This window comes from Pogoniulus pusillus, chromosome 16, assembly GCF_015220805.1.
Source record: "Pogoniulus pusillus isolate bPogPus1 chromosome 16, bPogPus1.pri, whole genome shotgun sequence".
Taxonomy (NCBI): domain Eukaryota; kingdom Metazoa; phylum Chordata; class Aves; order Piciformes; family Lybiidae; genus Pogoniulus; species Pogoniulus pusillus.
Window position 1 is genome coordinate 23,254,560 of NC_087279.1, and position 27,773 is coordinate 23,282,332.

Genomic DNA, 27,773 nt, shown 5'->3' on the forward strand with positions numbered 1-27,773 from the left:
AGTGTGTCCAGGTGGCCAAGAGAGCCAGTGGCATCCTGGCCTGCATCAGGAATGGTGTGGCCAGCAGGAGCAGGGAGGTCATTCTGCCCCTGTACTCTGCACTGGTTAGACCACACCTTGAGTCTTGTGTTCAGTTCTGGGCCCCCCAGTTTAGGAGGGACATTGAGATGCTTGAGCGTGTCCAGAGAAGGGCAACGAGGCTGGGGAGAGGCCTTGAGCACAGCCCTACGAGGAGAGGCTGAGGGAGCTGGGATTGGTTAGCCTGGAGAAGAGGAGGCTCAGGGGAGACCTTATTGCTGTCTACAACTACCTGAGGGGAGGTTGTGGCCAGGAGGAGGTTGCTCTCTTCTCTCAGGTGGCCAGCACCAGAACAAGAGGACACAGCCTCAGGCTGTGCCAGGGGAGATTTAGGCTGGAGGTGAGGAGAAAGTTCTTCCCTGAGAGAGTCATTGGACACTGGAATGGGCTGCCCGGGGAGGTGGTGGAGTCGCCGTCCCTGGAGCTGTTCAAGGCAGGACTGGACGTGGCACTTGGTGCCATGGTCTGGCCTTGAGCTCTGTGGTAAAGGGTTGGACTTGATGATCTGTGAGGTCTCTTCCAACCTTGGTGATACTGTGATACTGTGAGAGAAGCTGCTCTGGACTGTGGCAGATGCTTCCATGTGCTGCATCTAGACTTGGTAATCAACCAGAGGCTTTTCACTTTGCATTGTGATGTTTGGGAGTTTTCTCAGCAATACTACAAGGCTTTAGGGAAAATGTTTTGTTTGGAATAGGAGTTAAGGTGTGGGGATTCTGGTGCAGTTAGTTCAGTGTAAAGGTGAGTTTCATTTAGGTCCATGCAAGGAGATTTAACTGTAGCAGTGCTTTATGTAAGAGTCGCTGGAAAGCTTGCTGCAGACTTGCCAACTCCTAAATCTCATGTTGCCTTTTTCCTGCTGCAAAAGGGCTACCAGTAGGGGCTGTCAGTTATGTGCATGTTCTCAGGATGAAACAGTTTTTTGCTGGGCAGAGCACAGTACTTTCCTCCTTCAAGATAAGCATCATTTTGAATTCTCTTGGTGGTGACTTCTCCCATGGCAAGCAAACTGGCAAAGCATAACCGAGGCTGTTCAGTTGCTTTGCTTTTCACTTGTTCTTAACGTAGGATCAATTAGTAAATGCCTGTGTCTGGGCTGTCAGCTGTTTTAGGAATTCTTGTGTAGTAGAAAGCTCTTAGCAAATTTTTGCCAAGTTTCTCACCATGATGATGCAAATTCAGAGCACTCTGGTATCAAACAATCCTCCAGTGTCTGTTGCCTTGGCCTTGGGATCATAGACTCGACCAGGTTGGAAGAGACCTCCAAGCTCAGCCAGTCCAACCTAGCACTCAGCCCTGGCCAATCAACCAGACCATGGCACTAAGTGCCCCAGCCAGGCTTGGCTTCAACACCCCCAGGGATGGCGACTCCACCACCTCCCTGGGCAGCCCATTCCAATGCCAATCACTCTCTCTGACAACAACTTCCTCCTAACATCCAGCCTAGACCTCCCCAGGAACAGCTTGAGACTGTGTCCCCTTCTTCTGTTGCTGCTTGCCTGGCAGAAGAGCCCAACCCCACCTGGCTACAGCCTCCCTTCAGGTAGTTGTAGACAGCAATGAGCTCTGCCCTGAGCCCCCTCTTCTGCAGGCTGCACTCCCCCAGCTCCCTCAGCCTCTCCTCACAGGGCTGTGCTCCAGGCCCCTCCCCAGCCTTGCTGCCCTTCTCTGGACACCTTCCAGCACCTCAACATCTCTCTTGAATGGAGGAGCCCAGAACTGGACACAGCACTCCAGGGGTGGCCTGAGCAGTGCTGAGCACAGGGGTAGAAGAACCTGCCTTGTCCTGCTGCCCATACTGCTCCTGATGCAGGCCAGGATGCCATTGGCTCTGCTGCCCACCTGGGCACACTGCTGGCTCATTTTCAGCTACTGTCTACCAGTACCCCCAGGTCCCTCTCTGCCTGGCTCTGTCCCCAGCCTGTAGCACTGCTTAGGGTTGTGGTGGCCAACCAAGCTGGGTGTGCTGTAGGATTGAAGGAGCCTGAAGGTGCTTGATTGCTGCCGCTGCAGGCAGTGTCAGGCTCTGCTCTTCTCGCTCGTGCATCGGAGAGGCAGCTTGGAGAACTGGTGTCTGTCTGCTGTTTAACATCAGCATGAAAATCTCAATAGTGGATGTTACCTACTCGTGGGCATCTCATGAATGCACACAGGCAGGTGTCGAGATGATGGGGCCAGATTCCTCTCAGTGGTGTCCAGCAACAGGACAAGTGACACTGGGCAAAACTGAACTCCAGGAGGTTCCACCTGAAGGAGAAGCTTCTTCACTCTGAGGGTATTGGAGCAGCAGACCAAGCTGCCAGACAGGTTGTGGAGCCTCCTTCACCAGAGGTGTCTCAAGCCTCCCTGAGATCCTTGGTAACCTGCTCTGGGTGACCCCACTTTAGCAGGAGGTTCGGACTAGCTCACCTCCAGGGGTCCCTTCCAGCCCCCACCACGCTGGGAGTGTCACAGCACAAGGGGGATACAAAGAGCGAAGGTTTCGGCGCTGCACTCTTCGCTCCCCGGCAGCGCTTTTGTGCTCCCGGACGTTCTGCAGAGACTCTGAGGATCAAGGCTAGATCAGGCGAGCCACTGCGGGTGAGCAGAGAACGCTCGCTGCGGCTTTAAAAGGATGCAGACGCCCGGGGTGGGGAGGGAACCTGAGACCCTAACAACGGTTAAAGAGCACGGGCAGCGCCGGGCAACGCCGGGCACAGCCCCAGCTGAGCGCTCAGCGCAGCCCCGGCCACACGCAGCTCTGCGCCGGCGGCAAGCGCTCGGCGGCCGATCGGCCTCTGCCGCCTCCTGCCGGCCGCACCGCCGCACCGCCGCACCGCCGGCCGCGCTCCGGAGCAGCGCTCCGCTCCCTGCCGCCGCCGGGGCCCGCTGCTCGGCAGGAGGAGGTGCTGGTCTGGGCTGCAAGGGAGAGACGAAGGCGTGTTACAGGTGCGAGAGCGCGGGGTCTCTGCTGTGCGAAATGAGCATTGGGGATTGGGTTCGTGCCGGTGGGCAGGAAGCTAAATGCTCCTGAACCTGTCCTGCCCACACTGTGCTGCCGAAGCTGCTGTCTGTGGCGTGATCCCAGGTGAGTTTGAGCTGTCAATACATGCACAGGGCCTGCCCCCCAGTAGTTGTCCCTGCACCTCCTTGCTGGCAGTTCTGGCTTTTGCCTGGCTCCCAGGAGCAGGAGTTCCTGCAATCCAGGCATGTGGAGACACCCAACACAAAGCAGAGTGTCGAGAGCCCTATTTGCTCCAGAAGTCACTTCTTAAGTGTTCCTCAATTTATAGCAGCTTTGGGCTACGGTGGATGGACCTACAGCTTATAATCACAGAATCAATCAGGGTTGGAAAGGACCAAAAGGATCAACCAGATCCAACCCCCCTGCCATGGGCACCTCACACCAGACCAGGCTGGCCAGAGCCTCATCAGCCTGGCCTTAAACACCTCCAGGGATGAGGCTCCCGACAACAACCTGGGCAACCCCTTCCACGCTCTCCCCACCCTCATGATCCAGTCTGAATCTACTCATTTCTAGCTTTATTCCATTCCCCCCAGTCCCATCACTACCTGATAGCCTAAAAAGTCCCTCCTCAGCTTTTTTGTAGGCCCCCTCAAGATACTGAAGGGCTACAGTAAGGTCACCTCGGAGCCTTCTCCTCTCCACACTGAGCAGCCCCAACTCCCTCAGTCTCTCCTCGTAGCAGAGGTGATCATCCTCATGGCCCTTCCTAGGACACCTTCCACAAGAAGGGCAGGAAGGAGGAATTGGGAAATTACAGACCTGTCGGCCTGACCTCAGTGCCAGGCAAGGGCATGGAACAGGTCATCTTGAGGCCATCACACAGCACCTGCAGGATGGCCAAGGGATCAGGCCCAGCCAGCACAGGTTTAGGAAGGGCAGGTCCTGCCTGACCAACCTGATCTCCTTTTATGATCAGGTTCTCTGCCTGGTGAATCTGGGGCAGGCTGTGGATGGAGTCTGCCTGGACTTCAGTAAAGCCTCTGACACCATCTGCCACAAGCTCCTGGCACAGCTGGCAGCTCATGGCTTGGACAGATTCACTCTGATATGGGTCAAGAAATGGCTGGAAGGCAGGGCCCAGAGAGTGGTGGTGAATGGTGCCACATCCAGTCGGCAGCTGTCACTAGTGGAGTGCCCCAGGGATCAGTGCTGGGCTAAGTCCAGCTAAGATATTGATCCTTATTGATGATCTGGACCAGGGGATTGATTTCATCATCAGTAAGCTTGCAGATGACACTAAGCTAGGAGTAGGTGTGGATCTGTTAGAGGGTAGGAGAGTCCTGCAGGGGGACCTGGCCAGGCTGGATGGGTGGGCAGAGGCCAATGGGATGAGACTGAACAAGGCCAAGTGCAGGGTTCTACACTTTAGCCACAACAACCCCAAGCAGCACTACAGGCTGGGGACAGAGTGGCTGAGAGCAGCCAGGCAGAGAGGGAGCTGGTGGTGCTGGGAGAGAGGAGCTGAAGATGAGGCAGCAGTGTGCCCAGGTGGGCAGCAGAGCCAATGGCATCCTGGGCTGGCTCAGGAGCAGTGTGGGCAGCAGGACAAGGGAGGTTCTTCTGCCCCTGTGCTCAGCACTGCTCAGGCCACCCCTGGAGTGCTGTGTCCAGTTCTGGGCTACTCAATTCAAGAGAGATGTTGAGGTGCTGGAAGGTGTCCAGAGAAGAGCAATGAAGATGATAAGGGCTAGGTTGGGCTGGCTGAGCTTGGAGGTCTTTTCTAGCCTGGGTGATTCTATGATTCTATGACCTTCCTGCATATCCACATCCCTCTTGTAATAGGGGCTCCAGAACTGGATGCAGTATTCCAGGCACAGAAGCCCTCCACCATTTCACCTTGCCCAACAGGTGTCAGGCCCCTCATTCTTTCCCTTAGGACACTGCTAACCTGGACATAGACTACAGCAAATTGCACCCTTGGCTTTAGTCTGTGTTTTTTGGTCTGGAATACCTGGAAAGCTTCTTGAGAGGATGATGTTGAGCTTGTTGGCAGGGGTGTGCTGGGTCCCACTCCCTAAGTGTCTTTGGTGCCTAACTGTGGGGTCTTGTCCATGGCTGGGGATCAAATGCCCACCAAAGCTGTTCTATCACTCCCCTTCTTAGACGGACGAGAGTGGAAAATGTAACAAAAGGCCTGTAACAAGGTATCAGCAATTTTAATAATGCAGAGCAAAAGCAAAGGCCACACGAAGAAGCAGAACACAAAGATGTTAGTCTCTACTTCCCATCAAGCCAGATGATGTTTTGGTCACTCCTGGGAAGCAGGCCTTCAATATGCATAGGGGTTGCTCTGGAGGACAGGAGCCATCAACAACTGTCCTCTCACTTCCTTCTTTCACTTAGCTTATGTATCTGAGCTGACAACATGTGGCATGGAATAGGCCCTTAGGTCAGTTTGAGTCACCTGGCCCAGCTGTGTCTCCTCCCAAGATCTTGCCCAGACCTCAGTGTACTCTTCGGGTGGGTAACTGTTGGAAAACTGCAGTCTTGGTATGGAGTTCAGCAGTAGTCAAAACATTGGTACGTTATCAACACCCAGCTCCATCACTGCACAACACACATTATCAACACCCAGCTCCATCACAGCAAAACACACATTATCAACACCCAGCTCCATCACTGCACAACACACATTATCAACACCCAGCTCCATCACAGCAAAACACACATTATCAACACCCAGCTCCATCACTGCACAACACACATTATCAACACCCAGCTCCATCACAGCAAAACACACATTATCAACACCCAGCTACATCACAGCAAACTACACATTATCAACATCCAGTTCCATCACTGCACAACACACATTATCAACACCCAGCTCCATCACTGCACAACACACATTATCAACATCCAGCTACATCACTGCACAACACACATTATCAACACCCAGCTCCATCACTGCACACTGCTGTCTACAACTACCTGAAGGGTGGTTGTGGCCAGGAGGAGGTTGCTCTCTTCTCTCAGGTGGCCAGCACCAGAACAAGAGGACACAGCCTCAGGCTGCGCCAGGGGAGATTTAGGCTGGAGGTGAGGAGAAAGTTCTTCACTGAGAGAGTCATTGGACACTGGAATGGGCTGCCTGGGGAGGTGGTGGAGTCGTCGTCCCTGGGGCAGTTCAAGGCAAGGTTGGATGTGGCACTTGGTGCCATGGTCTAGCCTTGGGCACTGTGGTAAAGGGTTGGACTTGATGATCTGTGAGGTCTCTTCCAACCTTGGTGATACTGTGATACTGTGATACAACACACATTATCAACACCCAGCTACATCACTGCACAACACACATTATCAACATCCAGCTACATCACTGCACAACACACATTATCAACACCCAGCTACATCACAGCAAAACACACATTATCAACACCCAGCTCCATCACTGCACAACACACATTATCAACACCCAGCTACATCACTGCAAACCACACATTATCAACACCCAGCTACCTCACTGCAAACCACACATTATCAACATCCAGCTACATCACTGCAAACCACACATTATCAACACCCAGCTACATCACTGCACAACACACATTATCAACATCCAGCTACATCACTGCACAACACACATTATCAACACCCAGCTACATCACAGCAAAACACACATTATCAACACCCAGCTACATCACAGCAAAACACACATTATCAACATCCAGCTCCATCACTGCACAACACACATTATCAACACCCAGCTACATCACTGCAAACCACACATTATCAACACCCAGCTACCTCACTGCAAACCACACATTATCAACATCCAGCTACATCACTGCAAACCACACATTATCAACATCCAGCTACCTCACTGCAAAACACACATTATCAACACCCAGCTACCTCACTGCACAACACACATTATCAACACCCAGCTCCATCACTGCACACTGCTGTCTACAACTACCTGAAGGGTGGTTGTGGCCAGGAGGAGGTTGCTCTCTTCTCTCAGGTGGCCAGCACCAGAACAAGAGGACACAGCCTCAGGCTGCGCCAGGGGAGATTTAGGCTGGAGGTGAGGAGAAAGTTCTTCACTGAGAGAGTCATTGGACACTGGAATGGGCTGCCTGGGGAGGTGGTGGAGTCGTCGTCCCTGGGGCAGTTCAAGGCAAGGTTGGATGTGGCACTTGGTGCCATGGTCTAGCCTTGGGCACTGTGGTAAAGGGTTGGACTTGATGATCTGTGAGGTCTCTTCCAACCTTGGTGATACTGTGATACTGTGATACAACACACATTATCAACACCCAGCTACATCACTGCACAACACACATTATCAACATCCAGCTACATCACTGCACAACACACATTATCAACACCCAGCTACATCACAGCAAAACACACATTATCAACACCCAGCTCCATCACTGCACAACACACATTATCAACACCCAGCTACATCACTGCAAACCACACATTATCAACACCCAGCTACCTCACTGCAAACCACACATTATCAACATCCAGCTACATCACTGCAAACCACACATTATCAACATCCAGCTACCTCACTGCAAAACACACATTATCAACACCCAGCTACCTCACTGCACAACACACATTATCAACATCCAGCTACATCACTGCAAACCACACATTATCAACATCCAGCTACATCACTGCAAACCACAGCCCTGGAACAATGCTCTGGGGAGAATTAACTCCAGCTTAGCCAAACCCAACACAGTAACTGAGCAGCCTCACATGCTGTGCCAGCTCCTGCTGACTTCTTGCCTGCTGCCAGCAGGTAGGTGAACATCAGAGTGTTGTTTGCAGACAGGGTGCAGTGAGTGCTAACACCAGAATGCTTTGATCCAAACCTCGCTTTGGGTCCCAGCTCGTGTGGTGCTGCCCAGTACACAGGGGCAGCAACAGCCTTTTTGTTCTACCTTTGCACAGTGCCTAGGGACATGCAGGCCCTGGGCTACGAGTGGTGCTTCCAGAGATTTCTGCAAAGCAGATAAAAACGTTTATTAAAACAGACTTGGGGAATGCAGGCTGAAGTAACCCAAGAATATGTATGATGGTCAGGATGAAGCAGGAAAGGCAGAGCACTTCTCTATTGCTAACTTGCTCTCCCTGGAGTCTGGTATGAGTATAGATGTCTCAAGCAGTTCATACACTACTACAGTATTTCCCTTACACATGGGTTGTAGAAAATCACAGTTTCTCAGAGCCAAATCAACAGTACTTGCCTCTGTTTCTGAATTTATTTATTCTCTTTTTTTTTTTTTCCTAATACTTGCCAAAGAACCCAAAAAAGGTGAACCACCTGAGATATGAAGTGGGAGAAAGGATGGTGCAAGTCATCTCTGACAGTTGGGAAACTCATATGACAAGCATCTAAAATAAGGAATAATTTCTTTCATAAATCTCTGGGATGTATTTTTTGCAGTTTTCTTTGCTGGCAGCAGCTGTCTTCAAATTAGCATGGTCAAGAGCTATCCATCATTTGGCAGTGTCACCAAGACTTTCTTCCTCCTCCTTCCTCTAGCCCTCTGCTGAGCTCACTAAATCTCTCTTGCAAAATTCTGCCCAAGTTACCAGTTCTGTCCAATTACTCTCCCTCTATGGTACTCATTTGGAAAGGACAGAAAGACAAATCCTGGCATAGAAGCTTAGCACTTCAGCATCTTTCTGCTTCCATTTTTGCATCTACATGGCAATGGAATATTGAAGCATGTAAAAATCTTTCATCCCAGAGAGGGACAAGGCAAATCCTGAGAACAGGAAAGATTTCTTGTTTAGTATGGTTGTTGACATTCTGAGTTTATATGTGTATTGACTCTTACATATGTACATTTAGAGTTAAAGCAGGTAGCAGGACAGCTTTCCAGGCAGAGGATGAAACAGTGAATATGATCTATGCCTTGGAAATATGACACAGAAAAAACCTTAAAGAGAAGAATCAAGGAGATGCAGACATCTATTCAACAGATGCAGGGCAGTTTTGAACCTGGAACTAGGAGCTTAGTAACAGAGCAGGTTAAAGATAGCCCAGTATGAGTTTCACTTGGGTTTGTTTCTATTTTGGCACAAAATGAATGTTCAAGAGGTCAGAGGTATAAATGCTGAAAAAAATAGGTGCAAAAATGTTTGGATGTCCAACCAAGCTGCACTTGCAATGAATTGATGTTTTGTATCTTTTTTGGCACTCTCCAAGGTGATGTGATGACATTACCCTCTTGCACAAGGAGAGCCTGGTTTCCTAGGGCAGTAATTGCTCTTCAAGATTGCATCACTGTAATTCCAAAAGGAATACATCCCTTACTTTGCTGTGTGTTTGTATTACTTCTCTCCTGAACAACTTTTGTTTGTGTATGTGTTCCTCACCAGCAGGACAGGCTCAGGCACTGGTATGTTTCCAGTCAGGTTTGATATGGAGCAGCACAAGTTATGTGATAAAGTATTTAAGTGAACCAAGTAAAACTCTAAAGTACAGGAAAAAACCTGAGGTTTTCATGGCAGTGCTGCTACAGAGATAATTTTTAGCTGGTAGATGTCATCTACCTCTGCACCAATATACAACCCAGAAAGCTCATGAAGAGCTTTTCATCTAGAAAAAATGCTACTACGCTTTAAAAGTGTCTTGAGGCTTTGTCATTTATGATATTCATAATTCAAGCATTCATGACAGTGACTCCTCCCTGATTTGGCAATCATTTACTATTGCTGCTTTACAAAGTATGTTACTAGTCACTGTTTTTAGGAAGGATAAAAACATAGAACAGCAAATACTTTTTTAAATTGTGTTTTTCATACTAAATCTCTTTTGTTTACTTATCCCACACAATCCACCCTGCATTCTGCAAAATTTGAAGTGCACAAGAAGCACTGCAAGTCTACACAGGCTCTATCAGCAGACTTGAGCTTCTTCTGTGTTCTGAGTTGACCAGCTGTGAACTAGAAGCCTTTTGACAGCTTATTTGTCTGGGGCTGCAGCGCACTACTGAAGCTGTGCGACTTCTCCTTCAGCTGCCTTGCCTTCAGCTAACTTGGAACGCGAGCTAATCAAGCTCAGATATGTCTGTTCAGCCCAGTGCACACAGATCCACAGCCACTGAGAAGGGGAATTCTATGGCATATAGACTGCAAAAGACCAAAGTCACAATCCTGGAAATGCCCCTCAGCTGTCACCTAGTTTGAGGAGGTGGCTCTATTCTGTATCACATCATCATTTTACCTCAACTACGTATGCCTATGACTCAGTTGATGAGTGAGATTCAAAACATGTTCCTTTCCCCAAGCCAGTGGAAGGCCTGATTTAGGAGGTAGTGGGCTAAGAGGGCTAAGAGGTAGTGACAGGATCTACTATAATGTCCCTTACAAAAGCTTAGAGCATATTCAGTTCTTTTGTTGGGAAGGTTGAAACCTGTACTTCCTACCTCCAAGCAGACTTCTCAGCCTGGAGGATGATCCAGGTGAACAGATTACATTCTCTCTATTCATAATAAAAATATCTGAGATTCTTTATGACTGCTGCTCCACTGCTTCCATTTGTCATCATAAGAAAGGAAGGCATCCACTGTTTCAGGAACTATGATGTATTTCTAATAGTCAACTGACAAAATCCAAAAGCAGATTACAAATGGTAACAAGATTACACTCCTGGTTCTACAAGAACAAAGCTTTTCAGTTGTAGTTTTTACAAGCACCATTTCAAAACAGGACTTTTGATGTGGCTGCACAGAACACAGCATGGCAAGGCTCACATCACTGCAGCTCTTTGTGTGACCTTATGGGTAAAAGTAAAGCTAATACAGTAAGAGTTCTATGGTTTTACACATCTTGATGAGCACAAAGTGTAAAGAAGTAATTTGGTTTATACGAAGCTAGCAATTCTAGTCTAGTCACAGGTAAGTTCTAAAATAACAGCTACTTTGAAAAATTAAACCCCTACTTAGTTTAGATTTAGGTCCCATCTGGGCTTGGGTATGGAAGCTGGAACTTGTACGATGATGCACACTGCCCTCAGCCCAGTGTCTAGCAAGAAAAGGAGCCTGTCTTATTAGGCTCAATGCCCACTAAAACCAGGAAATTGTTTGTAAATGCCTTTTATTGACAATGTTTTGCCAACACAAGTTCACAAGTACTGTGCAGTAGCTTCACCCTTGGTAAAACAAAGTATCTTTGTGGCAAATTAGAAACTTTGTGGATTAACAGAAGCGTCTGTCTGCACAGATCTCTAACTGGTTTCCCCTGAAGCATAAACAAAACAAGTATCTGTAAAACAATTCACAGAAGCAGTAGAAAATCATTTTTCAGCTCTTACTGTTGGTTTCAATATTAAAGGAAGACACTTGGGTATTCTTCATAGTATGATAAGTAATCTTCTGTTACATCTGCTGTTTGGTCTCTGTTTCCATCTGAGTTTCTTGAGATTCTTCAGCTTCTGAAAGCTTTTCATCATCTAAAAGTCAATATTACTGTTAGTCAAACATGCTTGATTATATTTACAGACTAGTTTGCAGAGCTCTATCCCACTTAAGTATTTTGCATTTGCCTAAGAGGCACACTTGGGCACCTCATTATATAAAATACTATGTTCAAATAAACTAAAAAAGAATCTTTCCAAGTTTTTAAAGCTGTTAGCTTGTAACAGCAGATCCAGGAAATATGAGGTACACCCTACAATATCAATTCAAGCAAACAGTATCAAGTTGCTTCACATGAACATGCCCTCTCTCTGCCTGTTAATGGTTTATTTCAAACCTGTGCCTTCCACACATAGAATCTTCCAATCAGGTTGGAAGAGACCTCCAAGATCATCCAGGCTAACCTAGCATCCAGCCCTAGACAATCAACCAGACCATGGCACTAAATGCCTCATCCAGGCTTGGATTCAACACCTCCAGGGACAGCAACTCCACCACCTCCCTGGGCAGCCCATTCCAATGCCAATCACTCTCTCTGCCAACAACTTCCTCCTCACATCCAGCCTAGACCTTCTCTGGCACAGCTTGAGACTCTGTCCCCTTGTTCTCTTACTGCTTGCCTGGCAGAAGAGACCAACTCCACCTGGCTACAGCCTCCCTTCAGGGAGCTGCAGACAGCAATGAGCTCTGCCCTGAGCCTCCTCTTCTGCAGGCTGCACACCTCCAGCTTCCTCAGCCTCTCCTCACAGGGCTGTGCTCCAGGCCCCTCCCCAGCTTCATCACCCTTCTCTGGACATGTTCCAGTACCTCAACATCTCTCTTGAATCGAGGAAATATAATATATCACATAACAGATAATAATTGAGGAAATACAGATTTACTCCTTTCCCAAAATTCTAGAAGCTAAAAGGTAACCTATACATTCATGTGAGAATGTACTTTAGAGACTAATACTTAAGCAAGTGTAAACTGGAAGAGAGGAGATTCAAACTAGATGTTAGGAAAGATTTCTTTCCAGTGAGGGTGATGAGACACTGGCACAGGTTGCCCAGGGATCTAAGGTAACATTCTGTGATTGTGTCGTCCACATCCTCCCTAGAGGTGTTCAAGGCCAGGTTGGATGAGGCCTTGAGCAAACTGTTCTAATGGGAAGTGTCCCTGCTTATGGCAGGGGGTTGGAACTGGCTGAGCTTTGAGGTCCCTTCCAACCTAAACCATTCTATGATTGCATGTTAGTAACACATAACAACGACAACTTTCTGCTGAAGTGCAGCAGTGGCTCATTCTGACTGAGATGGCCCTAGAGAATGAAAATCTGCTCTTATGGGCTTCCCTGTGTGCCCATCAGGTCATGCTCAAAGGCTAGGCCACTGTTCAGTCCTGCAATGACAGAAAATAATTTAAAACAATATTATCTATATTAAAACACTGATTTGAATAAAGTATTTGTATGACAAGAGTATGAATATGATTTATTTTAGCTAAATGCCATGAATTTAGAATAAAACAGTTTTAGTCCCTGCTCTATTACAGACTCCCTATCTGAGCAGGTAAATCACTTAGCTTTCCTGTATTCCAATTTATGTTTAGTGAAATCTCAAATGATGCAATGATGGCAGTGACATGTTCCAAACTACTGAAACAGGAATTATACAGATAGGTTTGGAAACTATTCCATAAGAACATCTTTCTGTAAGTAATACTTTTGGTGTTTAAAAGAAAACTAAAATTGCTGTCCTTCATACCTACATTTTGGAGGTCTACTGACTACAGATTAATCTGAAGCTAATTAGGAAATGACACAGTAACCAGCTTGTAGGAAAAAAACACAAACAACTGTGAACAGTCTAGAGCCTGGAATTAATACTGGGAAAAAAAAAGTGCTGCTAAGAGGACACCAGTGTCAATTGCACACAGCTGAAGCTGTGACTTCCTTGGATCTGCTAAAACCCAACTCAGTTACATAGGTTACCCAAGTACTTACTTTCTAGGGTTTGCTGAAGTTCATGGATGGTGCTCAAGAGAACATGGAACTGTTTTCTCCTCAGCTCCAACTGGAACAATAAAATATGCATCTTAGGAAACAGAAAACACATACAGCCAAACAACACACAACAGATTCTCCATTAACTATGCTCTGTTAAATAACTATATAAAAACTTCTAAGGAAAACCTACCTTATCCTCAACATTTTCTTTAATGTGAGAAAGATGCTGCAGTTCTTTTCCCAAAGCTTCAAGCTGCCTGAAAGGAAATTGTCATAATATGTTTTAAAAGTTCTGCAAAATTCTTGCTAAATAGATTTGAAGTAGCCTAAAAAGAACCATTAAATAAACAGCACAAGCAAACAAAGCATAGCAAATGAAACAACACAAAGACATAAATGTTAAATTATTATGTCATAAACTTGTCATTTCAGACCTTTTATAGAAAACAAGGGCTGCAGGCTTCTCCCAGACAACCAGCAAGGGGACACAGCCTCAAGCTGTGCCAGAGCAGGTCTAGGCTGAATGTTAGGAGGAAGTTGTTGTCAGAGAGAGTGATTGGCATTGAAATGGGCTGCCCAGGGAGGTGGTGGAGTCACCATTCCAGGAGGTGTTCAAGAAAAGACTGAATGAGGCACTTAGTGCCATGGTCTGGTTGACTGGCTAGGGCTGAGTGCTAGGTTGGACTGGATGATCTTGGAGGTCTCTTCCAACCTGGTTGATTCTATGATTCATACACTGCATTACAGCTGTACACTGGGCATCTGAACTGTAGCAATTCAGTCCCACCACTAACACTTCATTTACTTGGCCATACAATGAGAGTTGGAAGAAGTAGGTAATATTAACATCCATGGCATTTTCATAGGCTTTGCTACTTCACAGATTCCTTTATTTTGACATGAGCAAGATAACATAAAACCACAGCATCAGCAAGGAGAACATACGTGATAAACCGACACACTTGACATGGAAACACAATTCATAGGTATAACTGCTGACCAAACACAGTCAAGCAGCTGCCCAAACAGAGAATTAAGGAACACATTGACCTTACAGTAAATTGATGGTTTGGGTGTTATCCCACACACACACACTTAAGAAAATCACCCAGACTAGACTCAACTGAGCTGGAAATTATGGCAACACTCAGTGTTGGGTTAGGAACTGGCTGGAGGGCCGGACCCAGAGAGTGGTGGTGAATGGTGCCACATCCAGCTGGCAGCTGTCACTAGTGGTGTCCCTCAGGGATCAGTGCTGGGCCCCATCCTCTTTAACATCTTCATAGATGATCTGGATGAGGGCATGGAGTCAGCCATCAACAAGTTTGCAGATGACACTAAGCTGGGGGCAGATGTGGCTGGGTTGGAGGGCAGAAGGGCTCTGCAGCAGGACCTTGACCGCCTGGACAGATGGGCAGAATCCAAGGGGATGGCTTCAATAGCTCCAAGTGCAGGGTGCTGCACTTTGGCCACAGCAACCCCATGCAGAGATACAGGCTGGGGTCGGAGTGGCTGGAGAGCAGCCAAACAGAGAGGGATCTGGGGGTACTGATTGATACCTGCCTGAACATGAGCCAGCAGTGTGCCCAGGTGGCCAAGAGAGCCAGTGGCATCCTGGCCTGCATCAGGAATGGTGTGGCCAGCAGGAGCAGGGAGGTCATTCTGCCCCTGTACTCTGCACTGGTCAGACCACACCTTGAGTCCTGTGTTCAGTTCTGGGCCCCCCAGTTTAGGAGGGACATTGAGATGCTTGAGCATGTCCAGAGAAGGGCGACGAGGCTGGGGAGAGGCCTTGAGCACAGCCCTACGAGGAGAGGCTGAGGGAGCTGGGATTGGTTAGCCTGGAGAAGAGGAGGCTCAGGGCAGACCTTATTGCTGTCTACAACTACCTGAGGGGTGGTTGTGGCCAGGAGGAGGTTGCTCTCTTCTCTCAGGTGGCCAGCACCAGAACGAGAGGACACAGCCTCAGGCTGTGCCAGGGGAGATTTAGGCTGGAGGTGAGGAGAAAGTTCTTCCCTGAGAGAGTCATTGGACACTGGAATGGGCTGCCCGGGGAGGTGGTGGAGTCGCCGTCCCTGGAGCTGTTCAAGGCAGGACTGGACGTGGCACTTGGTGCCATGGTCTGGCCTTGAGCTCTGTGGTGAAGGGTTGGACTTGATGATCTGTGAGGTCTCTTCCAATCCTAATAATACTGTGATACTGTGATGTTTACAGCTTAGCACAACACATAGGCAGATATACACCAATAGATACAGTTACATACAAATTAAAAGTAACACAGTAACACAACACCCCTCCCAGAAACAGAGGCTCCAGGAGGGCTCCCGAAGCAAACTCTCTTTCCCTCCCTCCTTCCCTCTCTTCAGAAATAACCAGATCAACCTATGTATATTTCACATGATAAATCTGTACACTAGGCACAGGCTGTGACACAGCCCCGGAGGGTGACTATTGATTAATAATTGATAAAGAGTTGTGAGTAAAAGCTTTGATACCTCTGTAATATCAGTTGTCTCTGACGTAGAGCAGAAGGAGTTTCAGCCCACTCTGCTGGGCAAACAGCAAAAAGATCCCAAGCAGCATTAAGCTGCAGGGAAAACTCCTCTCTCTGTTTATAGTTTGAATGTTTGCTAGTTAAATAAATTCCATGTACATTTTTTATCCTACATTGTTTTCATAACTGTGCACTGAACTGAATATTAATATCACAGTATCATCAGGGCTGGAAGAGACCTCACAGATCATCAAGTCCAACCCTTTACCACAGAGCTCAAGGCCAGACCATGGCACCAAGTGCCACGTCCAATCCTGCCTTGAACAGCTCCAGGGACGGCGACTCCACCACCTCCCCGGGCAGCCCATTCCAGTGTCCAATGACTCTCTCAATGAAGAACTTTCTCCTCACCTCCAGCCTAAATCTCCCCTGGTGCAGCCTTGAGGCTGTGTCCTCTTGTTCTGGTGCTGGCCACCTGAGAGAAGAGAGCAACCTCCCCCTGGCCACAACCACCCCTCAGGTAGTTATAGACAGCAATAAGGTCACCCCTGAGCCTCCTCTTCTCCAGGCTAACCAATCCCAGCTCCCTCAGCCTCTCGTCGTAGGGCTGTGCTCAAGGCCTCTCCCCAGCCTCGTTGCCCTTCTCTGGACACGCTCAAGCATCTCAATGTCCCTCCTAAACTGGGGGGCCCAGAACTGAACATACATATATACAGTGGTTGGGGATGGCAAGAAGTTCAAAATATTGAATTTAATTAATCTGTATTTTATATAAAATTTATATCACCCCAAATTAATTTCTCTCCTCCACCAAATAGGCATAGGTACTGAGAATCCCCCTCTGCAACAGCAATGAAAACAATCTATTTCTTTATAGGTGAAGTGAATTGAGGCTGACCATCCCTGATTAATCAGCAAGAAGAGACACATAATGATCAGCAAGGAAACAACTTTTGCTTTCTGAAGCACTGACAACTGCTGCAATTACTCTGCACAGGGAACCACAAAAAGCCTCCAGTCCTAAGTACCTCACAATGGCTGTGGAAAAGGTCTGGTTTTGTGCCACCTGAGGGTGTTGTCTTTTTTAGAGCTTGGTACCTTGAAGGGAATGCCTGAAGAAGGGTTGGCTGAGTGACACTATTCTTCCTGTAAGGGAAACAGGCTAACAGCTTACAGGCTCCTGCAGTGACTTTGCAAGTATTTGGTTTCTAGTTTCTGACAGCCTTGTGTTTGGCTAAACCTTGCTGTTTACACCATGCTGTTAGGTATAAATGGACTGTGAGAAGACATGCAGGTTTTCTCTAAGAATCTCTGAGCCACATCTGAAATTTTACTTCTTTTATTTTCCACTCCAGAAAGCCTTTGCCTGGCCTTCTCATTTTTGTATTCCTTTTGTAAGAGCTGGTGTCATTTCTTGGTCCTCTTAACAGCTCTTCTGATACTGCACCTAATTACATTGTGGGCACTGCCCTTCAGTAGTTCAGTTCCTGTCACCTTCTGAATTGGCTCCTGTGCATTACTTGTGACTAAGCTGATAACAGCTTTTTCTTTTGTGCTCTGTGATTAGTTGTTCCAAGAAAAGCATACAGAAAGTATTTTGCTGAACTTTGTCCTATTGTGCCTTATGACCTGCAAAAGCTATAAATGTAACTTGTGCAGTAAACCATGACATTTCTCCCCTCAAGAAGTTTTCTCAAGTGTTTGAAGTGATTCAATGTTCCACAAAAAGGATGACATAGTTGGAGAGACTCGGTTCCGATTTAAGAGTGGCCCTTCTTGGTTCACAGTAGGATTTTCTGTGTATTTCCCACAAACTGGAGAGAATAGGAAACCTTGTAATTAAAACACTGGATGAAAACTTCTGCTAGTTCCTATATCTGAAGTCTATTCATTTGGCAAGGTCAGTTAAAGCTAAAATACCCATGAACCAAGCTCCCTTTCAAACAATGTTCCATTCTCTTACCATGTCCTATTTTCTCACCTGTAAAATGGAGGACCACAGCTCAAGTCTGTGGCTTTGACTGGTGAGGATACAAAGGACTAAGGACAAATGAGCATGTGCTGTAGGCATTCTTCCACTGAACAAACACCACTGGCTGGGTTGATGAAAAGCTCCACATGAGCCGGCAGTGTGCACGTGCAGCCCAGACAGCCAGCCATGTCCTGGGCTGCATCAAGAGAAGCGTGGCCAGCAGGGCAAGACAGGGGATTCTCCCCCTTTACTCTGCTCTTGTCAGATCCCACCTGGGTACTGTGAACAGTTCTGGAGCCTCCAACAAAAGAAGGACACCAAACTGCTGGAGCGAGTCCAAAGGAGGGCCACAAAGATGATCAGAAAGATGAAGCAGCTCTGCTATGAGGACAGGCTATGAGAGCTGGGGTTCTGCAGCCTGGAGAAAAGGAGGCTTCCAGGAGACCTTGGACTGGCCAATCTGAAGGGGGCCTACAGGAAGGCTGAGGAGGGACTATAGACAAGGTCTTGTAATGACAGGATGAAGAGTAATGAGTTTAAACTGGTAGAGGGGAGATTCAAACTAGATGTTAGGAAAGTGTTCTTTGCAGTGAGGGTGGTGAGACACTGGCACAGGTTGCCCAGGGAGGTGTTCAACACCAAGTTGGATGAGGCTTTGAGCAACCTGTTCTAGTGGGAGGTTGGAACTCGATGAGCTTTGAGATCCCTTCTGACCTAAACCATTCAATGATTCTATGATTTAAAACTGTAATTTAGTTTCCTAAAGAGATTATAAATGTAAGAAAATGCAAAATGTCAATTTACTACCTGTAACTTACTGCTATTTCTAGCTTTGCTGAAGAAACTAATGCTTGGATATGTTAACCACAATGAGAACAAGTCCTCTAAGCCTAAACACTTGGCATTCCTTAAGAAATTACCATTCAGCTGTTTCCATTCTTAATGAATTGACTTAACTGAAAAACTTCACTTTTGATAACTTTATTATGAAGCCTCCCTTGATAAATGGCACATGCTGACTTATGAAAGAACAAGCAGACAAGCCTCCTGAGAATTGCCTGTAATAAAGTTGTGGTAATGAAATCAAGGCACGGAAGAACAACACTCAATAAAGAAATGTGTGAAATACTCTCAATGGCTTACAGCTATGAAAATGATATTATTAAGCTAATCAATATAATAAAAAATCCTCCTTTTGCTGTGAAAGATATGGGATATGAAGAGAACATCCCTGTGCAATCTCACTGAAAGTGGGCAACAGGATTGTCACAAGGTACACTTAAATGAGAACAGTAACCCCATCATAGAACCATAGAATCTACCAGGCTGGAAGATACCTCCAACAGTCCAACCTAGCACCCAGCCCTAGACAATAAACCAGACCATGGCACTAAGTGCCTCATCCAGGCTTGGATTCAACACCTCCAGGGACAGCGACTCCACCACCTCCCTGGGCAGCCCATTCCAATGCCAATCACTCTCTCTGACAACAGCTTCCTCCTCACACCCAGCCTAGACCTCCCCTGGCACAACTTCACACTGTGTCCCCTTCTTCTGTTGCTGCTTGCCTGGCAGAAGAGACCAACCCCACCTGGCTACAGCCTCCCTTCAGGTAGTTGTAGACAGCAATGAGCTCTGCCCTGAACCTCCTCTTCTGCAGGCTGCACACCCCCAGCTCCCTCAGCCTCTCCTCACAGGGCTCTGCTCCAGACCCCTTATCATCTTCCTTGCCCTTCTGTGGACACCTTCCAGCACCTCAACATCTCTCTTGAATTGAGGAGCCCAGAACTGGACACAGTACTCAAGGGGTGGCCGGAGCAGTGTTGAGTACAGGGGAAGAATAACCTCCCTAGTCCTGCTGGCCACACTGTTCCTGGTACAGGCCAGGATGCCACTGGCTCTCATGGCCACCTGGGCACCCTACTGGCTTATCTTCAGCCTGCTATCTACCAGTACCCCCATGATACATCTTATATCAACTTAAGAACAAATTTGTAGAATCAACCTAGAATGCTGCTTTGGCTTGATAAAAAGTGCCCCAGAAACACAGGGAGTGATTCAAATCAACAATGATACAAGCAATACTGTAACTCACATGCAAGATGAGTTGGTCTGATCTGCATGTCAGCACAGGTTACACTGTGGGTCCACAACATAGCAATTTGTAACTGGGCATGCAAGAGCAACTACTACAAGGACAATATAAAACCCCCAAGACCTTTCTCCTCCTTTCTCTCATAACACCTTACTCATTTGTGTGTTATCTTGTGTGACTACTGAATATCCTGCTGGTGCACTTTACAGCACTTCCCCACTATGTCTTATCTCTGGCAAACTGCCATTAGATGTGCATTTACATCCAAGTTCACTTATCCACTTTAACAACATAAAGATTTGAAATGTAAAACTAGTAGTAATGTTCCTGATCCCTAACAAAGTTGATAAGGTGTAAAGGGTTAACCCTCCTGAGGGAGTGGTGTTGTCCCTGACCACAGGTCCTCCTGACTCAGTCCCAGGGGTGGGCCTGAACCTTACTCCAGGTGCAGTGTTTAGCCCATTCCCACTTCCTCTCTAGCCCTCTACAAAAACAGAGGAACTTCCTGTTTTGCTCTCCCTTGCCCTGCCTCCCTGCTGACAGCACCACCCTTCTGTTCCTGCTGTTTTGTTTTACCACGTGGCCATCAGTCCACGAGGTAGACAAAATCCACTGTCATCAATCTGGTTGCATATATATATATATATATTGTATCTTGTTTTCCCTTCCCTATACCTCTTTGTAACTCCCCTACCTCAAATACCTTTTATTTATTGTTAAACTTCCAAGTTGAAGAGAGACTATTTATTTGGGTGTGTTTTACCTTTTCCTCTCTACATCTAATTCCTTCTCTTTACAAATAGGGGGGGGAGAGGGAAAGACATCTTATAATTGTTATTGGTTCTATTAACTATATTTGAGTCTCTGGGAAATTTAAACTAGAACTGAGACACAAGGGCATGATTTTAAAATGAGACCCAACAAGTTACTCAACTTTTTTGGGGGTCTAAAAGTGAGGAGAGGTCAAACTGAAATAAAAAAAGTGTTAAATCTGGTGACTTTCAGGTTACTGTTAATGTAGTCCCCATACTTACTTCAACGTTTCATGTCTGTCTGGATGCTGCTGTATGACTTTGGCCAAGGCATCGTATTCTGAAAGAAATTTAAATGGTCTAAATTTAAACTCTCAAAGTATAGATTCAAGAAATAAAATTCAGATACCAGGGAATGGTACAGATTCCTTCTCCTTCTTGAAAGAGGAAATGTTTTAGCACTTTTCCAATTTGTATGTAACACCTTACATACACAAAAAAGTCCTGTAAATATACATGTGTACAAATTTACACACATTTCATAGGAGATCATTAGAGGAAGAGAGATTTAAAATTAACTATAGCTGACTGTAGGCCATTATCTATTCAAACTTAACCAATGATACTGATTTGTAAAGGATGAGGCCAGAAAACACAACGTTTAGATAGCTCTGCATTGCTGCACACTTGATCTGTTGTTCTTTACACTGGCACAGGTTACCCAGGGAGGTTGTGGCTGCTCACTCACTGGAGGTGTTCAAGGTTAGACTGCATGAGGCCTTGAGAGACCTGTTCTAGTGGGAAGTGTCCCTGCCTATGGCAGGGGGCTGGAACTGGATGAGCTTTGAGGTCCCTTCCAATCTAAACCATTCTATGATTCATAGGCATTAGTTTTAGATACAGTCTACATACAGAAAACTGTGCTGACAAGATCACAGTATCATCAGGGTTGGAAGAGACCTCACAGATGATCAAGTCCAACCCTTTACCACAGAGCTCAAGATGATACATATTTAAGATTTACTTTTGTTGAAGTACAAAATTCTGCAAATAAAAAAATGTTTTTTAAACTATTAGACAGTAAGAACAATATTATGGTTGTATTGGCAACTAACACAGCTATTTCCTGAGAGTAAGACTCTATACACACCAACTACCCTATTCACATGGGAAAGTCTGTGCTGCAGGCTGGAAAGAAAGATCAAAAATCAGACACTTCAGAGCTATGTTTGTCAAGATGCAAGAGCTCCACATTCCTACTGATTAAGGTTCTTTTAATTTCTAAAATTATCCACAGAATTATCAAACAGTTATACTTTTAAACTTTCATCTGTTATACTTCTAAATGTTTTCTTTCCTTTCATTTATCAAAACAAATTCTTGCTTCTCCTCAATTGCTAATCTATTGGTAAGAGTGTCACAGGGAAATGCTTTAAATTTCAATGAAATCACCAGCATATACTTTTAAGAGCTAGTTAAAAATACACTCCTCCTAGAAGGTATTCAGTGAGAGTTGTTAAGTGTGTAACTGGCACCACTGTCTCTGTGTATGCCAAGACATTACCTTCGCTTAAGTGCTGAAGGGATACACTTGCACAATCTTCAGTGCTGGGTCCAAATCTTGTCTCACAGTTCATGTGCTTTAGTTCTTGTCAAGTCACCTGAACTGTGATAGGATGCTTTTGTTTCCTGAAAGCACCTCTCTGAACTACTCTTTTTCTGACGTTGCATGCCAGTGAGATCTACTGGTTCAGGCCTGCCTGCCTCATCCACCAAAAAACTTCCAGCAGGATGCGGGGAACCCATCAGACTAAATACACTATTCCTGATGCCAGTATATTTCCTAACACCTTAGGACACTGGGAATCTATTCTCCAGTACAACGCACTTTAAAAGACAAAAGAACAATGAAACTGACCAGTGTAAACACAGCTAATGCTCCTTACCCTGGCGATTTTTTCGGATCCTTTTTGCTTGCAGGATTTGTTTCTTGCATTCAGAAATCTTCTCATGTGCTGCAGCTATACTATTTTCTTTAAATCAAAACAAAAGCATACAGAGTTACCTTGAAATCAAATCCATGTAAACAGGACATTCTGCTAAAAAGATAAAGAGCTGCTTGTGATCCAGTGGCCTGCTAGCTCCCCCAGCTTCAAAACTTCATGTCCTTTAACAGGATAAAATGCTTTTATTTGTATGTATTTTATACACTCATAAGATGCTTATCTGGTATCTGAAGGGGCCTACAAAAACGCTGGGGAGGGATTTTTTAGGATATCAGGGAGTGACAGGACTAGGGGGAATGGAGCAAAGCTGGAGGTGGGGAGATTCAGACTGGACATGAGGAGGAAGTTCTTCAGTGTAAGAGTGGTAAGAGGCTGGAATGGGTTGCCCAGGGAGGTGGTTGAGGCCCGGGCTAGATGAGGCCGTGGCCACCCTGATCTAGGGTAGGACGTCCCTGCCCATGGCAGGGGAGATTGGAACTAGATGATCCTTGTGGTCCCTTCCAACCCTGACTGATTCTATGCTTACAGCATATGTCTCAATGCTGCCTATTATAACAAAACCAACCCAAACCACTCTTCCTACGTATATATCACATCCAGCACAACCTGCTTAAACTTGTTCATAAAAGAAAAATCATCAAACTGAAACCTGGAATATTTTAGCCTCTTTACCTATATCCTTGTAGATTTTTTCATAGTTTTCCATTTCTCTCAGGTTCATGTCATACACCAGAAGAGTTTTTCCCATTGAAAATTCACACTGGGATAAAGTACTCAGCATTCGTTGATACTGGCTGTAACTGAAAGCAGACAGGATATTTATCTCTAAGCAGCATAAAAGTATCCCCTGCATTTACAAAAGAAGAATGTTCACATGAAACAGGTGAATGACTGAAGACTTTAAAGACTCAATGAATAACTTTATGGAAAATTCAAGTAGAAACACTGTACCCATTAATCGTGCCATCATGTCCTTATAGGTGCAAAGTGATGTGCTAGTTTGAAGCAGGCTAGAATGTTTTGGTGAGAGGAACTAGATCATAGGCTGTGAAAGGAAAACAATGGTGATGTCTACTCCCCTTAGAGTCTTGCTGAAGAAGAAATGAAAACATTAGATAACACTCTCGCCATATTTTGACTCACCCTCTGGATGGGCTTTGACTGAGCTGCATCTCCCTAACCTCACTTTCCACTCACCTTTGCTTCTTAACCTCTTGGCTGAACCTCTATTCTTCTTTAGGACTGGGGTAAGGTTGAGAGGGGCAGGGGGAAGGTGCAGGGGTGGTTGAGAGCCCCTCCTGGGGACTCAGGTTTCTGGGAGGGGAGTTGTGTTTCTGTATTACCTTTTACCTTGTCTATCTCTGTCTATAACTGTCTATACTGTAACTATCTGCTTGTATATTGTGCTGCTGTAAATAAATAGCTTCATTTATATTCCCAGAGCTGGCTGAGACTAGTCTGGGTGATTTCTAAAGTGTGGGGGGGCGGGGTACACCCAAACCATCACAAGTGAGTATTCAAGCCAGGGGCAGGCTGATCCAGGGTTTAGAAAGTTCCCAGCCAGGGCTGGCTCTGCGACCCCTGACATTAGTATTTCAATACTCTGGTGCTGTTCTGTACACAAAATCACTATTATTGTGACCTCTGGGAATGTATATCCAGCGCTAGCACACACCACATAGCAGAACACCACGTTGTCATTCACCCCCTGCTACTTTAGCCTGGTTCGAGAGGGGAAAAGGGGGGAGGAGAGGGAGGGGGAAACGGGGGTGGAAAGGGGGGAAAGCAACAGCAGTAGAAAGACCAGCAGACCTCTTTCTTAAGAGAACAACTGCAGAACTGCCAACTAAAATCTTCGAATCATGATCCCGTTAAAACAGCAGGACTCCCGAACGCATCGGGCAGCAGCACGACAATCCCGAGGGCATCGGAGCGGTGCTGGCAGATTTCATGATAGTGCCTGCAGCCTTCGGCAATTTGTGACCTGCCTCTAGTCCTCGTCTCCTACCGCCGTGCTCGGCGTTTGTACTGCAAATACCAGGGAACCAGGACGAAAGGCAGATGTATACACTTAACACGCGGCTTATAAAGAACTACTCGAGCCCAGCCCTCCGCCGGAATGGGAGCTGAACACCTCCAAGACTTAAAAAAATCCCACCAAAACAAACAGAAGACAGATACCCTTCCTCCTGAGATCCAGAATTGCACCACTTGATGAAACTCTTCACTAGCAGATTGATCCGTCTGTCGTCGCCAGCGCCATCGCCATCGATCAGAAGTCGCTTGCGGATAACTTCATCTGAGGGAAAACCCCCGGTTAATGGCAGCCGCAGCCCAGAGCAGAGCGCGGGTGTCACCCTAGGCCTCCGGGGAACGATTCCCGGGGCTAAAGCGGGAGAATCTGTTGAAAAGAGGCCGCCCCTGAGCCCCGGGACCGAGGGCCCCTGGGGCCCGTGCAGGGAGCCCCGAGGGCGGGGGGCGCCCAAGGGCCCGGGCCCGCGACATGAAGGGCCCGGGAGCGGGGCCGTGGGGTCGGGGCCGGGATGGAGGCCGGTCTGCGGGGTGAGAGGCCGAGGATCGGGCTCGGAGAGCAGACAGGAGAAGCCTGAGACCGGAGGCGCGGGGAGTTCGTCCCCGAAGGACGGCTAGAGCCGTGCGGCGGGCGCGGCGCCGAGGGGAGCCGAGCGGGCCGGGCAGGGGTCGGGGCCTGGGGCGCCAGGCGCGGCGAGGGAGGGAAGGAAGGAAGGAGGGAGGGAGGTCTCACCGTCGGTCACGGCCCCCATGGCGGCGAGTGCCGGAGCCGGCGGGGCGGCGGCAGCAGCGAGTGAGGTCAGCTTCCCACAATGCAGCCGGCGAGAGCGGCGGCCATGGAGGGGGAGGCGGCGGCGGCAGCTGGGGCCTGAGCCGGCTGGCGGCGGACGCACGGCCCAGCGGCGGCGGCGGCTGCTGCGGCGGGGAGGGCCGGCGGGCGAGGCCTGCGCCCCGCGTGGAACCGGCCCCCTGGCGAGGGGCGGCCCCGCCAGGTGAGGGGCCGACGGGGGAGGGAAGCGGCGGTCCCCGCAGCCAGGCTCCACCTCCCCGCCCCCGCCACCGCGCCCCCAGCCCCGCCGCCCCTCGCCCGGGCCGCCCCGCCATGCCCCCGGCACATGCTCCACTGCCCTCGACACGACGCGACGGGGAGGCCGACGCGCTCCTCATCTGCCCCCATGCCACCCGCCTGCCTCGCAGTGTTCTCCTGGGACCACCATTGCCCTTGGCTGTCCCGTCCTGCCCTCACAGCGCCTGCTGTATGGCCTCACTGCAGTGACGGCAGGACAGCACCAGGGCAGGTGGATGGTCCCTCCGTGGTGCCCAGTACCAGGGCAACACTGCCACATGCGTAGTGGGACTTAGGGTGGCTGGCTGGTCCGTGTGGCTGGAGGGAGCGGGACTGAGGACCCATGGGTACTTGCTCCCTGGCAAGGGTGTGGAGTGCAAACCAGTGGTGCAGACATGAGGGATCCAGGTTGGCCTCCTTGAGCCACCCTGGGGCACATCACAGCTTGATGCTGGGAAGACAAGAAGCAGGGCCCAGGGTGTGCAAAGAGTCATTGCTCCGGTACCTTACCTAGTGAGTTTGGAAGTGGGTGTATAGGAACAAAAGTTGTGTCTTCCTATCCAGGGAAACGAAGTTAGCACTGGAAAAAAAAGAAAGAAAACAAACCAACAACAACTAGAGGTGTGCAGGGCAAAAATAAGATGTTAGTGATGCTTGAGTGTTGAGCTTTAGGCTTTCGACGTTGACACTTGGGCAGTGCTAAAGCTGGCGAGGTTACTGTAGTAGCCGGAATGTAAGTCCAGGACCTTTCCACTTGCTATTCCCTCTCTGTTTTGATTTGGACAACGAAGTGCTTTAGGGACTGGTTCTGCTCAGCACTTTGAACTGGCAGTTTTGGACTGGGGAAAATCAGGGTAAGAGCACAAGAGAATGTGTGTTTTAATCTGTGCGTTCCTGGGTTTAGAGGTGTGAGTGATTACGAGGCGCTTTTTTTGTTCTGGGTAGTGGCATTTAACAGCTATTTACAGATTCACCAATTGTTTCAGGCCAGTACTTTGGCTTCATTGGGCAGATTCTTTGGAAGGTGCCATTGGGAATGCATTACAGGGAGTGGCCATTAAATCTCAGCCAGAACTTGTAGGGCATAAAGGTTCCAACGTAGAAAACATGGCTAAGTTAGTTCTGTTCTGGAGTTTTTAATGTATTGTTATGTGATTTGTGACTTATATAATTCATGTGAGTACCCAGCTATTCAGTTGTACGAAGTTTTGGCCAAGGAACAGGCTATGAGTCCATGTAAGCACTATTAAAAACTCTGAATTTGTTGCCATTTGTTGTCTTGATAAAAACCTTTGTTTTTTTACAAAGGGTTTAATCACTGCAACATAGCCCTAGTATTTTACCACCTGGGAGAAAGAGACCTAGCTGAGCATCTCTACACTGATTTTATCCACCCTGGTTTTTTTGCTGCCTTTCCCTCTTTACCTAGCGATTACCTCTTGGAAGCCTTAAGCATGCTGACACATCCAGTTTTATCAAGATTTAGTCTTTTTCTCACCCTTCTCTGAGCTCTTTCCATTTCCTGAGCCTTTTCTGGTTCTACCACAGAGAAGTTGGTCTGAAGTGAAGACTATTGTAGGTGAAAATCCACGATTATTTATTTAATCATGCTAGAATACTTTTGTGTTATTTCCTGTCGTTTAATCCAGGCCCATAAGAACGATTTTGAGAACAAAGCTCTTTTTTTCGTTGTTGTTAGACAGGGCTTTTGGGCATCATCAATGTTCATTACCTTTTTCTCCTTTAGAATGGGAAGTAGAACTTGGTAAATACATCACCATGAGTCGCAACAAGGCTGTGTCTCAATGTAGTAGCATGTTCTCTTTCCTGCTATTTTGCCATTTTAAACATTCTTGAGATGTTTTTTTTTGCCCAGGAAGCCAGTTCCAGCTTGCAGGGTTTCT

The 27,773-nt window shown here is 47.4% G+C and overlaps 2 protein-coding genes across 4 annotated transcripts in view; one reads left to right on the top strand and one right to left on the bottom strand.

Annotated features, from left to right (window-relative positions):
- Window positions 1-27,773, top strand: part of ATXN7 (ataxin 7) — a 198,002-nt gene that overhangs the window by 54,644 nt on the left and 115,585 nt on the right. Inside the window, exon 1 of one of the 2 annotated variants that reach the window (XM_064156997.1) lies at window positions 25,711-25,795. The exons of the other annotated variant lie outside the window; for it this stretch is intronic. The gene's annotated coding sequence lies outside the window, so the exon portion shown is untranslated. Of the gene's footprint in view, window positions 1-25,710; window positions 25,796-27,773 lie in introns of those variants that run through there. 2 annotated transcript variants of the gene reach the window in all.
- On the bottom strand, window positions 10,620-25,731 carry THOC7 (THO complex subunit 7). 2 transcript variants are annotated; one of them, XM_064157005.1, is made up of 8 exons: window positions 25,537-25,731; window positions 24,954-25,071; window positions 23,445-23,572; window positions 22,713-22,799; window positions 21,049-21,106; window positions 13,644-13,710; window positions 13,451-13,520; window positions 10,620-11,501 (listed from the first exon to the last, which is right to left on the bottom strand). In XM_064157005.1, exons 1-8 carry the CDS (start codon window positions 25,553-25,555, stop codon window positions 11,428-11,430), a joined length of 621 nt encoding a protein of 206 aa, XP_064013075.1. In that variant the 5' UTR covers window positions 25,556-25,731; the 3' UTR covers window positions 10,620-11,427. The 2 variants fall into 2 exon arrangements, with proteins under 2 accessions (XP_064013075.1, XP_064013076.1); XM_064157006.1 differs by lacking the exons at window positions 24,954-25,071; window positions 25,537-25,731 and adding an exon at window positions 23,724-23,809.

Coding starts and splice junctions, on each gene's coding strand:
- THOC7 (XM_064157005.1), bottom strand. Junction 13,521..13,643: donor AAGAAAATGTTGAGGATAAG/GTAGGTTTTCCT, acceptor TTATTGTTCCAG/TTGGAGCTGAGGAGAAAACA. Junction 11,502..13,450: donor ACTTCAGCAAACCCTAGAAA/GTAAGTACTTGG, acceptor ATTGACTTTTAG/ATGATGAAAAGCTTTCAGAA.